This window comes from Xylocopa sonorina, chromosome 17, assembly GCF_050948175.1.
Source record: "Xylocopa sonorina isolate GNS202 chromosome 17, iyXylSono1_principal, whole genome shotgun sequence".
In the NCBI taxonomy this organism is placed as follows: Eukaryota; Metazoa; Arthropoda; class Insecta; order Hymenoptera; family Apidae; genus Xylocopa; species Xylocopa sonorina.
The window spans coordinates 2304033-2320169 of record NC_135209.1 but is presented as its reverse complement, the minus strand read 5'-3'; the positions used below and the strand labels follow the sequence as shown (position 1 = coordinate 2320169).

Sequence of the window (16137 nt, the reverse complement as noted above, 5' to 3'; positions counted from 1 at the left end):
TTGGACATCGTGCAGCAGAAAATAGTTGAAAAAGGGAAACTTCGTTCGATCATCGACTGCTTTTAAGGAAGTGCAACTTCTCTGTTTAAACGAATGATGTGTATCAGATCTAAATGAATCTATCGAATACTTGTACACGTGACATTAATGCAATAATGATCTTTATTACTGTTCAAGAATAGTGGTACTTGTTCATTAAATAACCGTACCAAATGCTCATCGTTCTGCTCTGAAACTGATCCTGGGAATTGGCATTGTTCAACTTACAGAAATCCGTGAACCTGCGTATCTTAAGACGATGTGCGTTTAATTGAACGATTAATACAATTTACGTAATAGGATTTGAGCTCTACGCTCTGGTTGCTGTTATGCTCTTGTCGATCGTTTTCAAAAATCGTCTCGCAAATTTAACCGCAGCAATTCTAACGCAAGAGTACATCGAACGTTCGTGTGGAGGTTGAATAATCATTTATCCACGAAAATAATGCAACAGAAGCCTTTTTCATTTTGGTATAACAACTCTTATCTACTGTAACGTTTGTACGAATCGAGTATTAAGAATACATTAAGCAGAGTGCCATAACGAAAAAACTGTTTTCATGATTTCATCATCATTTGGCTAATGACACGATGGAAATTGTCAATACATTACCATGGAAGTCCCGCTAAATGCGTTGCAACAGCGTCGCGAGTGACACGAGGAAAAAGTGTGCGCGTGATGCAACATTTTCGAGCGCAAAAAATGGCATTATGTTTCTCTGGATAAAAAACGAAGCACTTAAAGAGCAACTTCCCGTGTCTCTCATACGAATACTCAGCGTACAACGCGAAGAGCAAAAAGAAAAGTACAATAATTGCTAAAAATCATTTGCACCTTGCACTTTGCAAGACTCGTTAGAATTCAATCGAGCAGTGAACAGCGTTCACTCGAACGCTCGATGTACGCCTCGTCTCCCTCGTTTAATTGTTATTTCACGCCCAATTCGTGTCGTCTACGTGTCTGCCAAAAAAGAAAGAAAGACTCGCAACCGCCAGTGGATTTCGAAAGGTCGTTTCCGTCGCTTTCGTTCGTTTAAAAATTTCAAACACGACCCATTTTAATTAACGCGCGATAGGTTTCACTATTGGTGCTCACTTTCGGCGCCAGACAGCCGCGCGCGATCGCAAATTAATTTGTCCGCCCGTTTAATGGCAAAATCGCGGAAGCGAGCCATTCGCGTTGCGAAAATCGCGAGCCAGTTGGGGGATACCTCGACCAACGCGATCACGTTTACAATTCGTTGGATGAAGGAATGCGCTAATTGCGCTCGATAGAAAGTCACGGTTACAAGGAGGATCTCTGCGAGTGGCTTCTCTTTAACCCTTTAAACTACGAGCAGACTTTCGCGATGTACATCGAGAACGGTGAAACGTTCTCGTTAGACGTGCAGCCCTGAGAAAGTACGTTCGAACAATCAGAACACTGAATTCTATTACATAAGAATATAAAAAGAAAAAATGCATAAAATGAACGAGAGTTTTTTGTAAAAATCTCAGACTGCTTATTGCACTCTAAACAAAAAAGTTTCATTTTCTAAGAAGTGCAGTCCTTAGAAAGTACATTTAAATAATCAGAACACTGAATTCTGTTACATAAGAATATAAAAAGAAAAAATGCATCAAAAGAATGAGTGATTTTTATAAAAATTTCAGATTGTCTCTTGCACTCTAAACAAAAAAGTTTCATTTTCTAGCGAGTGCAGTAATGAGAAAGTGCATTCAAGTAATCAGAACACTGAATTCTATTACATAAGAATATAAGAAGAAAAAATGCATAAAATGATTGAGTGATTTTTATAAAAATTTCAGATTGCTTCTTGCACTCTAAACAAAAAAGTTTCATTTTCTAGGGAGTGCAGTAATGAGAAAGTGCATTCAAGTAATCAGAACACTGAATTCTATTGTATAAGAATATGAAAAGAAAAAATGCATTAAATTATTGAGTGATTTTTATAAAAATCTCAGACTGTTTCTTGCACTCTAAACAAAAAAGTTTCATTTTCTAAGGAGGGCAGCCCTGAGAAAGTACGTTCAAACAATCAGAACACTGAATTCTATTACATAAGATAGTAAAAAGAAAAAATGCATCAAACGAACGAGTGATTTTTGTAAAAATCTCAGACTGCCTCTTGCACTCTAATCAAAAAAGTTTCATTTTTTAGGGAGTGCAGCCCTTAGAAAGTACATTTAAATAATCAGAACACTGAATTCTACTGCATAAGAATATAAGAAGAAAAAATGCATAAAATGATTGAGTGATTTTTATAAAAATTTCAGACTGCTTATTGCACTCTAAACAAAAAAGTTTCATTTTCTAAGGAGTGCAGTCCTTAGAAAGTACATTCAAATAATCAGAACACTGAATTCTATTGTATAAGAATATGAAAAGAAAAAATGCATTAAATGAACGAGTGATTTTTGTAAAAATCTCAGACTGTTTCTTGCACTCTAAACAAAAAGTTTCATTTTCTAAGGAGTGCAGCCCTTAGAAAGTACATTTAAATAATCAGAACACTGAATTCTATTACATAAGAATATAAAAAGAAAAAATGCATCAAAAGAATGAGTGATTTTTATAAAAATTTCAGATTGTCTCTTGCACTCTAAACAAAAAAGTTTCATTTTCTAGCGAGTGCAGTAATGAGAAAGTGCATTCAAGTAATCAGAACACTGAATTCTATTACATAAGAATATAAGAAGAAAAAATGCATAAAATGATTGAGTGATTTTTATAAAAATTTCAGATTGCTTCTTGCACTCTAAACAAAAAAGTTTCATTTTCTAGGGAGTGCAGTAATGAGAAAGTGCATTCAAGTAATCAGAACACTGAATTCTATTGTATAAGAATATGAAAAGAAAAAATGCATTAAATTATTGAGTGATTTTTATAAAAATCTCAGACTGTTTCTTGCACTCTAAACAAAAAAGTTTCATTTTCTAAGGAGGGCAGCCCTGAGAAAGTACGTTCAAACAATCAGAACACTGAATTCTATTACATAAGATAGTAAAAAGAAAAAATGCATCAAACGAACGAGTGATTTTTGTAAAAATCTCAGACTGCCTCTTGCACTCTAATCAAAAAAGTTTCATTTTTTAGGGAGTGCAGCCCTTAGAAAGTACATTTAAATAATCAGAACACTGAATTCTACTGCATAAGAATATAAGAAGAAAAAATGCATAAAATGATTGAGTGATTTTTATAAAAATCTCAGACTGTTTCTTGCACTCTAAACAAAAAAGTTTCATTTTCTAGGGTGTGCAGTAATGAGAAAGTACATTCAAGTAAACAGAACACTGAATTCTATTGTATAAGAATATGAAAAGAAAAAATGCATTAAATTATTGAGTGATTTTTGTAAAAATCTCAGATTGTTTCTTGCACTCCAAACAAAAAAGTTTCATTTTCTAAGGAGTGCAGTCCTTAGAAAGTACATTTAAATAATCAGAACACTGAATTCTATTACATAAGATAGTAAAAAGAAAAAATGCATCAAACGAACGAGTGATTTTTGTAAAAATCTCAGACTGCCTCTTGCACTCTAATCAAAAAAGTTTCATTTTTTAGGGAGTGCAGCCCTTAGAAAGTACATTTAAATAATCAAAACACTGAATTCTATTACATAAGATAGTAAAAAGAAAAAATGCATCAAACGAACGAGTGATTTTTGTAAAAATCTCAGACTGCTTCTTGCACTCTAAACAAAAAAATTTCATCTTCTCCAAATTCATTGCATCTCTGCCTCCCACTGAGCAAAACGTAGAACAGTTTCATCCAACGCTCCATCGACCATATAACAACCCCTGCGAAGCGATCAACTTCTCAACGAGAGTAATCACGAGGATTCGATCCGCTCGACGAAGCTGATTTCGAATCGAAGCAGCCGTCGATGGGCTCTCGTCGGTTATTAGTCGCGTTTCACTTTCGCGACACGATGGACTGCGTTTTGCATCCAGGAAAACGTGGTCGCGACGTTGGTTGAAGCACGGTTGAAGAAAAATGGCAGCCATGGTCGAGGCACGAGCCCTGGCAACCTCGATCTCTCTTCATCTCGACTCGTACACGCGAAACCAACGACCGGATCGCCTTGGCCGAGCTGGAGAACAGTCTGATCTCATCTTGTAAATATGAACGTTCCTCCACTTGTTGGCCTCTCGAGAATGGCCACCAAATGGCGTAGATTCTGTGGAACCGACGCGAGCGTTGTCCTTACGGGAGCAACAATCGTAGAGATTGGTCCATTATATGATTTTCATTATATCCATCGACTATTGCGTTGGTGCAAAAGGGTTGGCGACCAATCGACTCGAACGATTAATCGTTCGCGAGAATTGAAGAGGGTTGAACGATGGAGGGAAGTATCAGAGGGAAGTTGAAGCAGCGAGAACCAAGATGTCGCTTCACGATGCTTCGACATGGCGTGTTCCTCGTGGATGCTCGATGGTCTCGCGTGACACGGTGATTTATGGTTTCTGACGTGCGATGTGATGTAACGGAAGAAGCTTTTCTTTTGTGCGTTTATCGCGCAGCGTACTCCTTTCGAACGAGCTGCTCGAGTTCAGTGGAAAAGTTAACGCGCGGATGAAAGGCGAGAAATATAGAGAATTCTAAAGAGGTTTCGTACCTTCCTTGCTTTACCATTATTGATTTCGAAATTTGACAATGTAACGTCTCAAATTTGTTATTCTTACACATCGAATTCATTTGTAGAGAGAGTTCGAAGAACTTATAATTTCGCACGATACGAAGAACGGTTTTTCCTATATTTTGTTACGATTGGGTGGAAAAAAAAGAAACTGGCGCTTAGGAAACGTAGTACGCGGTAAACTGCTGTAAAATTGCGCGCAGCGATTGAAATGCCGCGCAGAGATGTTTCTAAGATTTCACCGAGGGAATTATTTGGTCGTTGACCCAATAGAAGTGAAACAGAAACACGTGTCATTGAACCTACACGGAAGAATTATGTCATGACTTCCTCTCGAGAGATAAACCCGATGATTTCACTAAAAAACCGATCAACATCTACGGTTTTTCGACTCTTTTTTCTTCTTCTTTCAGATATGTATCTCCAATTTACGAGGAAGCTAATCGATATCCACGCGAGAGCTATCTAACTGCTGCAATCGAATAAACAGAAGATAATAAAACCATTAAGTAATTTAATTATAATTATCGGTTTATTTATATTCCACGCCAGCTCGAGAGCTTCGCGTTCCTTTCGACGGGAATTTCCAATTTAAATCAGCGAAATCGGGACGAAAACGATTCTAAATCGTCTAACGATAATTATGACATTATTCCACGATTTTTACAAATACGATTCTAAAGCTACGTTTTTCTAAATAAATTACTGTACTCATCCAAAATCAGAAGAAATATCTCGCATTGGAAATTTTAAACGTTTCGCAAAGCTACGATTAAACCTAAAGCGCGTTACATTCGCTTCCTTAAATATTTCATTCGAAAAAATTCCGCGACTCTCCTTTTCATTATCGCATTAAATTTACAGAGAAGAATACTTAAGTCGTTCCTAGTGCGTGACCATTCTCGAATTACGTTAAGCACCTTAACACGACCGCACCCCTTTCACCAGCAACCCTTCATGCTGTCCAACCCAACGCGAAAAGAAGACTCAGCCACTAAAGCCTATAAGCGACGCTCGTTATTCTTCTGTAGCGGTTGCTTAAACCGCATTTCAATCCTCCACTGAGGACCAGAATAATTAACGAAGTACAACGCCCACTCGAGCTTCCAACGCGAGGATGGAAGCTGGAGAACGGAAGGAGGAAGCCTCATCGATCGTCCATCGCGAACCAAGTCGAGTTATGCTTCGAAAGAAACGCGTTATCTACGATATTGCTCGAATAATTGAGGAAAAAGAGCGTTTTGGCGTGGCTCAAGGACTAGAATAATTAACGAAGTACAACGCCCACTCGAGCTTCCAACACGAGGATGGAAGCTGGAGAACGGAAGGAGGAAGCCTCATCGATCGTCCATCGCGAACCAAGTCGAGTTATGCTTCGAAAGAAACACGTTATCTACGATATTGCTCGAATAGTTGAGGAAAAAGAGCGTTTTGGCGTGGCTCAAGGACTAGAATAATTAACGAAGTACAACGCACATTTGAGCTTCCAACGCGAGGATGGAAGCTGGAGAACGGAAAGAGGAAGCCTCATCGATCGTCCATCGCGAACCAAGTCGAGTTATGCTTCGAAAGAAACGCGTTATCTACGATATTGCTCGAATAGTTGAGGAAAAAGAGCGTTTTGGCGTGGCTCAAGGACTAGAAGCGACATTCTTTCGCTTTATCGACCATGACAGAGCCGCGTATGATTACACGTTCCCTGAGCGGCACGGTCTGATCATCGTTGACGTAATTTAAACGGCATAACGGCGAACTCGAGAGGGGAAAAAAAAAATATTATAGCCTGCTGTCAAACGAGCATCGAACATCGAGATAACGAAGCATTATATTTCGTTCTGGTACGTCACTCCGCGGTGTGTTTATCGTCTCCTCGGATGGGCTGTATCGCAAGCCAACCAGACGCCATTTTGGTACCGTTTATCGTCCCACTTGTGAACTGAATTTTACTTTCACGGTGCTTGATTTTCGATACGTCGATTACGATGTCGATTTGAGACTAATCCTATCCGCATACAAATTCGTGAGACGAAACTCAGAGAAAGAGTCTATTTTGTTCCATCTGTATCTGAAAAGCAGAACGGATTTAGATGGTTTTCTGTTACGTCTCGCGAATGAGACCTACTCGAGACGAATTGTCGTACGAAAATACAAAACGAAACGATCGTCGCGCGTAGAAAAAGAAAGTTGATCGGACGATCAGCGATACGGATTCAGTAACAAGAAACTCAGCCATTTAGAACGCTCTTTTACTATACCTACGCGAGTGCTATGGTTCGTAGACCATCTGCGAGTCGAAAAACGATGCGTTCTCGGAAAGGTTGCACGCGAATCGAAAGCAACCGACGTACACTCTTGACGTAACACGTCGTCTCGAAGAGAGAAAGAAGTCTTGTAATACGCGAGGTGTAACGGCAGGTAGGACCGCAGAAAAAATTCGACCCGATAACCGCGGGAATATCAATGAGCTGGTCGCATTCTCCGGTTACGAATGGCTGGTGTTGCGACACACGGCGTAGGGGACGTAATTTGGGTTGCTCGTTCGCGATGCGACTGGTAAAACAAACGAGCCAGCGGTCCGTGACCTGTTCGCTTCGGAAACAGCCGGGCCCAGTAATGAATGGCCGGCTATTAGCGACTGGTGCACGCCCGAAAATTGCTGGCGGTAACTTTATCACCGTGGTCAGTGAAACTGTTGATTATTGTCGGTCACGATTTAAACAGTATTGGAATTGGTGCGATAGATCATCGAGACACGCTTTGATTGCTCGACCCAATTCCACGCGATTGCTGTTTCATTCCTTTTGTTTGTTCCGCGATGCTTGATCTCTGATGGAGTGGATATATAGGATGAATTTTAGTTAATTCGATGCTCCTTTCATTTACACTGTAAGACAGTGACTTGCGTTTGTAACTGATTAAAAGTTGAAATAATAGGATGTGTGATTGTTGTTTTATTCCTTTCGTTTGTTCGTCAATGGTTGATCTCTGATGGAGTGGATATATAGAGCGAATTTCAGATAATTCGATGCTTCTTTCATTTACACTTTAAGACAGTGAATTGCGTTTGTAACTGATTAAAAGTTGAGAATAATAAGATGCGCGATCGCTGTTTTATTCCTTTTGTTTGTTCTGCGATGCTTGAATCTTATAGGATGGATATATAGGATGAATTTTAGTTAATTCGATGCTCCTTTCATTTACACTGTAAGACAGTGACTTGCGTTTGTAACTGATTAAATATTGAGAATAATAAAATGCGCGATTGCTGTTTTATTCCTTTTGTTTGTTCCGCGATGCTTGATCTCTGATGGAGTGGATATATAGGATGAATTTTAGTTAATTCGATGCTTCTTCTATTTACGCTGTAAGACAGTGAATTGCGTTTGTAACTGATTAAAAGTTGAGAATAATAAGATGCGCGATCGCTGTTTTATTCCTTTTCTTTGTTCCACAATGGTTGATCTCTGATGGAGTGGATATATAGAGCGAATTTCAGCTAATTCGATGCTTCTTTCATTTGCACTGTAAGACAGTGAATTGCGTTTGTAACTGATTAAAAGTTGAGAATAATAAGATGCGCGATCGCTGTTTTATTCCTTTTGTTTGTTCCACAATGCTTGATCTCTGATGGAGTGGATATATAGGACGAATTTCAGCTAATTCGATGCTTCTTTCATTTACACTGTAAGACAGTGACTTGCGTTTGTAACTGATTAAAAGTTGAAATAATAAGATGCACGATATTTTACAATTGACATTTCTTCATGTGTCTTCGACATTTACGTCTACGTAGCCGACAGTAACGCCAAGCATGTCCTCCTTCCGACTACCGTTCGTTTCCAAGTGGGTGTTGTGCATTGTCGAGATTTGTAATAGGATTTGTGACACGAATTCTCAATCGTCCGATTTTGACAGTGGCAAGATTGTCGATGACCACGTAGCCGATGATAACGTGTTGTTACAGTGACACTATTTTTGCGATATGAAAGCGCCTATTATTTAGTAATTAATATGCTACTTTGATCATCGTTGGCTCGCAGGAAACTTTCTATTTAATATATATATATATATATATATATATATATATATATATATATATATATATATATATATATATATATATATATATATATATATATATATATATATATATATATACAGGGTGATTTGCTACTCGTGTGACAAATTTTACAGCTGATACTACACCTAACAGACGACGTTTATATATTAACTGACATTTTCAATTTTAGAATTCGAAAATGTTGAAAATAAGATTGCAATCGTCTGAACTATCCCGTAAGATTTGTAGAAAGAAAATTTCTGAGAGAAATAATGCCTCTTACTTAGAGCACATTCCATCCTGACCGGTCATCCGGTTCACAGTCGACGTCTGAACGGCCCAGAAGTGCATTTACGTCAATTGAAAACGATGAATCGAAGTCAACTGTGTTCTGCGCAACGTATGAAACGCGACTAATGAACGAAAAAAGTGCTAGAAGTTATGGTGTCGCGACCTCGTTCCGCGGCTGGTCTGTTCGTTCTCTGCACGAGACGGCTCACGGGCATCTTTCGGCCTTCCGACAAACAAATTGCCGCCCGTGGAATGCAGACACCCTTGTATCAGGAAAATAACACGTCGAGGGAACCAGTCGAACGGTAACCGACTTTTAAATCGCAGCGAAAAAAAAGAAAAAAAACTGAATCGCGCGTTTCGTTGCAACGACCTATGCGAAAAACAAAGGCCGTTTTACCGCAAGTACAGAAGTACGTGTGCGCTTTTGAATTGCAAATTTGTACCTTTCTGTAGTCAAGAGTGGAATTCTGACGATAGAATCTATTCGCGTTTGCGTACTGTCCGTTGTAGCTTAGAGTTTATGTACATTTCAAGAGAAACGTAAGTGAAATATCTAAATAACTAATTACGAGGTACTATCTAGCATCAAAGCACGTACAGATTGCCTCGATTATTCTGTAGCGACGTGCGAATAAACACAAACGCGTTGCAATGATCATCATCGACCACCGTTCAATAGGAAGTGACTGTAATTAAATGGCCCTACGCAGCACTACACAGAAGAATATCGCACTGAGCAGCTGTCGCTGAGTTTAAGTCAGTGTAATGGCATGACAGAATAATTGAGACGACACACGCGAAAATAGTTTAAGTCGTAACAAAATTAAGAAAGGAAGAAATCGAATAGGAGCAGCTTTCTGAGCCGATAGGAGCGAATGCCCCAAATGAGAAACGGTCTTATCGCGTAATCGCGAAGGCAGCTCGTGAAATATCGAGCGATAAGTTGCACTGGATAGGCGTTCTATCGTAGAACGTTGGTATTCCTTTCACTAAAGCGGTTCTCAAAAGCAGAAAAGTGTACACGCATGCTAAGCCCGTTCACCGTGGAACCGTTCTCTCCGCGACTTTCTTGTTGAGAACCTCGCCATCTGGCGATACACTTTTATCGTGACGCAATCCACCTGCTATGTACACTTCTCTAGGGAACCTAGAGGAATGCAAGTGACGGTGCAAGCTACGAGGTGTGGACTTACCGTTCAGGTGCCGTTGCTTTTGTTCCAGAATGATCTCTCCCAGATAGCAGACGCACTTCCTTGCGAAGGATACTCCGATCTCGTTCACGGTCCTCATGTTTGTCAGGTAAACGCTGCCGGCAAAAAGCAAGATTTTCTGTTAGACGCAAGGTATACGAGGTTCGTCTTATTACGAACGTGACTTTGTGGCTGTTTACGGAATTCAAAATTTGCTGGATATTTTGTTCGAAGATTCGATGCACTTACCATTTTTTCCAGCCATGGTTCAGTTGTTCCACTTTATAATGAATAATAGACTTTAAGCCACTATTGTTGCCCAGAATGAGAATTGGCTCAGTTCGACTTCCATTCGCTGTTGACGACATCGATTCACGGTACACGATGGTTGCTTCTATGTCATGTTCAAACTCGATGTAGACAAGAAATAATCTGTGAATAATTATTTATGTAAAGCCTTTTTCTACGACGATAATTTGAAATAAATATCGTATATGGTGAAACGTCGAATTCTCACCTATGATATGTCCTTAGATCATTTGTAATTAATTCTAGACAACCACCGCCTTCGAAAGAAAGTTGTTTGCAAAATTTGAAGCTATTTGTATCTAACATTGGCATTTTATCTTCAATGGTTACAACCCTCTCCAATATTCGTATAACATTCTTCCTCGTTTCGTAAACATATAACGTATCCTTTTTCCAACATTCATTACGATCGTTCTCATTTTTAGGTTCAGGTATTTCCGGGACACGGTCAAACTTCAAGTGTGGTATAGTCACGGAAATCTGAGGCATTTGCATCAGTAGGTTGTAAAATGATTTCTCTTCGATCGTATTTTTGCCATCAACAACGCGTACGTCCAATTGTACCTGCGTGATACATTAACATTGCACTACGTTTATTAAATACGTCACCTATCAGAATGCGATATTTTATTGACGCAATCACAAAATGATGCATCTGGTTCGTATGTGCAAACATGTATTCTATGTTTAATATACCTCACCACAGCGGTAATATGTGCTACCACTTCCACGGCAAAACGATGTTTTAAAAACTTCTCCTTCGTAGATAGGAACGTGAATGTACAAGTATGGGAAGAGTTGTGCCCAAAATAAATCTTCCAATTCTTGAAATGTTTTAGGCCCAAAGTACTCGTGAGTCCAACCAGCACCAAAAATTGCGACGGAAAGTCCTTCGTGTCGGATTTTTTCCAAGGCCTGTTAATTACAACATTTTTGTTACATATTAAATAATTTCATCTTCGATAGAATGTACGATACGATTATAATTACATATGATGAATTAAATCCACCACCACCAGGACATCCTCTTCCCCAAACGTCTAGACCCACATAAATGTTATATACATTTCGATTGTAATTTCTCGCGATCGTACGACTATTTTCTAATTTCAATTTTGTCCAATTGTAGTTCAAGTATATACCGTCGCAATTTAAGAAGAAATCTCTGAAACATTAAATTTATATTACGCCATTATGTGTTATATAAATTATATGAATGCAAATAACTATAAAAAAGGAACGGAATAAAATAGCCTTACATATTTTTGCTATTAAGTTCATTCTGCCAGCGTAATGTTCCTTCATTGGTTACACTGTCGTACCATATAATTTCAGAATCCTTAATTGCTTCGTGAATATTTTCTGTTAGATATTTTACGAAATAAATTAAATTGCTAATCTGCTCGCTTTTGATTACATTTTCAACATTTAATAACCAGCCATCGAACTTATAAAATTTTGCAACAAGAATTAGTGCATCCGCAAACCTTCTTACTTCCTCCTGAGATTCAAGTATGATATCCCAGATACCTTCTCTTTCGGTAATAATAGTACCAAGAATCTTAACACCGTGATTGTGTGCCGCATTGATCCAACCAAACGGCGGTATAGTTACGAAATGATGACTGAAGTATACAAAAGTATCAATAATGCTCCAATGATAGAACAGATAAGAATCATAGGACTTTGATCCATTAATAAACCTGGAAAAAAAATTGTTACATGTAATATATATTCCATGTATTATATTTGACATTTCTGTAATTATTACCTGTCCTCCAAGTAACCGCCTTTCATATCATGACACAGTAAAGTTTTGGGTTGGTTTTCTCTATCACATTGTTCCAACTCCATTTTCCGCGTACTTACTTCCGAACCACGGTACACGTACTCGGTTGATTCTCTCAGTTGTTTAATATTTGGCCATCTCTTTAAGTTACCCACATTGTCGTACAATTCCTTCAGGTTCTTGAAGGGTTGCGATTCGGTGATTTCAGTCGCCATCTCTCCGATTTACACTGTTCAATGTATGTCTTCGAAATAAAATAGTTCGGATTCATTAGTTCAAATAAAGCTGTTTTCCTTGATAACGGTTCCACTATACGGAACTGGGCATATCAATCCACATCCTATTTTTCAATACTATCTTCCAGCTGTTAAAGTGGATGACATACCACGTTCGTTTTTCTTATCTGAAATAAAATAGATAAGATGACGTTATCGGTTCCTAATGCATACATATTTATATTATATTATATTATATTTATATTTATATTTATACATGCGTAATTTTATTAACGTGTACAATCGATTTACTCGTTTACAGAAATATATTTACAGAAGTATATATTCTCGAACATCGTCTGTCAACTCGAAATAAACAATTCGAAGCAAACAATATCACAAAATACTGTAATACTGTATTTAACTTAACTACAATTAATACTGTATTTAACTTAACATTTCAATAAACACGTTAAACAGTTAATTTCTCTCTTCGACGAGCTTGTTAGGTTAGTTTAGACATGCGCCACTATTTACACACTGGTACTCTTCGACCCCCACTTTTCCTTCACTGTACTTCTTCGTCCTTCCTTTCTTCCTTTTCAATTGTATTTGTAATATTTTTCTGGGTGAAATTAAAAGTAATTTCCTTACCAAATAATTTCGTGAAATTAATTTCTTCGATTATCCTGTATTATAAATTAATTATTCTCTGCTGTGCACCTCTGTAAATTATAACATCATTATTGCCATTGTCTGTGATTGCATTGTTACGTATTATTATAGATTATACAAATGAAAGTAAGAATAAACGCTCGAGGATACAGAAAGCTTGAGAGATAATTAATTATTACTGAAATATCGCGTTTAAATTGCGAACGATAATTAAGTATAGTTGCGTGTAACTAAAACGCAAATAGAAAGTAAAAGAAAAGAAGAAAACAGTGGCAACTTTTGCATGTTACATTCGAAATTGTAGAAATCTGTGTTTCACTTTTTCTTTTAGACTTGATAACAACATAAATCAATCTATTTATCACTCTCAAGTGATTCGTACGCGTTATATACGCGCATATAATATTATTCTTCAGTTTGCAGGATACAATTTACAGGAAGTCTCACTTTACGCAGTCAGAAAATTATCTCTCCTACATCTATTCGAAAACTTTCTATTAATTGCAAATAAAGAAACGAACGTTTCAAATTGTGATACTATTAGCGACATGGAACTTCGTGCAGGGAAAAAAATAAAAAAAAAAAATAAAATGGGTTCCATTAAGAACAGGTCGACGCATCGTAAGATCTTGCTTTATTTAGCGTACAACCTTTTTTTTAAGAAGACAAGAGATCCCACTATTTTAAAACTTTCTATTAATTGCAAATAAAGAAACGAACGTTTCAAATTGTAATAGTATTAGCGACATGGAACTTCGTGCAGGGAAAAAAATAAAAAAAAAATAAATAAAATGGGTTCCATTAAGAACAGGTCGACGCATCGTAAGATCTTGCTTTATTTAGCGTACAACCTTTTTTTAAGAAGACAAGAGATCCCACTATTTTAAAACTTTCTATTAATTGCAAATAAAGAAACAAACGTTTCAAATTGTAATAGTATTAGCGACATGGAACTTCGTGCAGGGAAAAAAATAAAAAAAAAAATAAAATGGGTTCCATTAAGTTCCATTAATTGCAAATAAAGAAACGAACGTTTCAAATTGTAATAGTATTAGCGACATGGAACTTCGTGCAGGGAAAAAAATAAAAAAAAAAAAAATAAAATGGGTTCCATTAAGAACAGGTCGACGCATCGTAAGATCTTCCTTTATTTAGCGTACAACCTTTTTTTTAAGAAGACAAGAGATCCCACGGGTACAAGACAGACACAACGATGTGTGGGATGGTTGGAAGACGTACGAGATCGTTACATAAATGTAAAACTAACGAAAAACCGAACTGCCGTGATGGTCCCGCGTGATCTCGTGATGATCCCACCTTTCCCCATATTATCCTCAGTTTTTTCTTTATTTTCCAGCTATTCATCCGTTTCGCGCAACTTCGTGCATTCATTTCCAGGGAATAATTCTAACTACGAAACGACAATGCACAAATCATCGACGATTCCCTCGAAAATAAGAAGCACTGAAGTCGCAACGCACGAGATCATCCTGTTTCCTGTTTCGATTAATGTTTTTAAGTAACGCGAGGGTACAGATATCCTCAGTTTTTCTTTATTTTCCTGCTATTCATCCGTTTCGCGCAACTTCGTGCATTCATTTCCAGGGAATAATTCTAACTACGAAACGACAATGCACAAATCATCGACGATTCCCTCGAAAATAAGAAGCACTGAAGTCGCAACGCACGAGATCGTCCTGTTTCCTGTTTCGATTAAATGTTTTTAAGTAACGCGAGGGTACAGGTCGTGTCGATTGTTGTCGGTCGATTTACGCAGGTTCGTTAAAGAAAACGCGATTATCGTGGGCGATAATAAATTTTAGTCGTTGCAAGAACCGAACCTGGCGATTTTCTTCGATACTGTTCGATTATCTGCGTTGTACACATCTCTAAATTCAACGGAGATTCGTAAAAGTTCACGACAGGCGAATCTTGCGACAGGATGTCGTATCTTCTCTCTCTCTCTCTCTCTCTCTCTTTCTCTCTCTATGTATTGTAAAACTTTTTAGACAAAGTTATCCTTTTTTTTTCTTTTCTTTTCTTTTGAATGTATATATATCACATTGGATCTCTACCTAACTATGCGACTAACTATGAACAATTAACTCGTCGTCGTAAAATTATACTTACAACCCTTCGCTTTTCTCGTATCTGATTGCGGTACTAGCATAAGACTGGTAGCTATTTGTACGGTGAGATAGATCTCTCTTCATAATCGAATGTCTATGTGTTACGTACGGGTGTATCTGTGGCGTTATATTCGAAGATAGATGGCTCGTTTCTTTTCAAAACACGGAAACCTTTGCTCTCTCGATACTACCGTTCTCCATCAGTCGTCAATTATAGAATAGCTTATTGCCAAATGTATCCTGTACGCGAGTACGCTTGTCGATATTATTGCTTACAATTTACCACGTGAAATTTGTGAAACCACTTCAGAGAAATTCGTCGAAACTTATTAAAAATAATTTTAGACACGACGAAGGAAACTTATTTGAAACGCAGCTGGTCCATCTATCTTCCAACATTACAGGTACCATTTTTGTTGGCCAACGAAACGTGCGTAGCTGCTGTTTAATTTCCGTTCGAAATCATTCCGTCTTCTGTGATCGCAAATCGCTAAAACTATCGAAACTCGCTGCACTTATACAGCGGGAAACGGTACCGCGAAACGAACAAGCGGGAACGCGTATCTACAAAATGGTGCACAACAAGTCGAAACGCTTGGGTATCCTACGCTCTATGTGTATTTAAATTTCATACGTGTATGTATCGTTAATGCATAGGTACGTACAATATTATCGTTCGATACTTGGTTCCTCGTGTAATGCATGCACGCTACCTGCTCCCAAGTATTCGCCCACTCGATCGTGTTTCCGCTACATTAAAAAAAATAAAGTGCAACAACTTAAAAATCGAGAGC

The 16137-nt window shown here is 37.9% G+C and overlaps 1 protein-coding gene across 1 annotated transcript in view; it reads right to left on the bottom strand.

The window, feature by feature from the left end:
* The window catches only part of Engase (cytosolic endo-beta-N-acetylglucosaminidase), a 37457-nt gene extending 24787 nt beyond the window's left edge, over positions 1-12670 (bottom strand). The window contains exons 1-7 of the mRNA XM_076907873.1: positions 12307-12670; positions 11795-12238; positions 11526-11700; positions 11232-11450; positions 10744-11099; positions 10476-10658; positions 10230-10342 (exon numbers count right to left, since the gene is read on the bottom strand). Coding sequence (XP_076763988.1) covers positions 10230-10342; positions 10476-10658; positions 10744-11099; positions 11232-11450; positions 11526-11700; positions 11795-12238; positions 12307-12539 — 1723 coding nt within the window. The 5' untranslated portion in view covers positions 12540-12670. The remainder of the gene's footprint in view (positions 1-10229; positions 10343-10475; positions 10659-10743; positions 11100-11231; positions 11451-11525; positions 11701-11794; positions 12239-12306) is intronic.
* Between the last annotated feature and the right edge of the window lie 3467 nt (positions 12671-16137).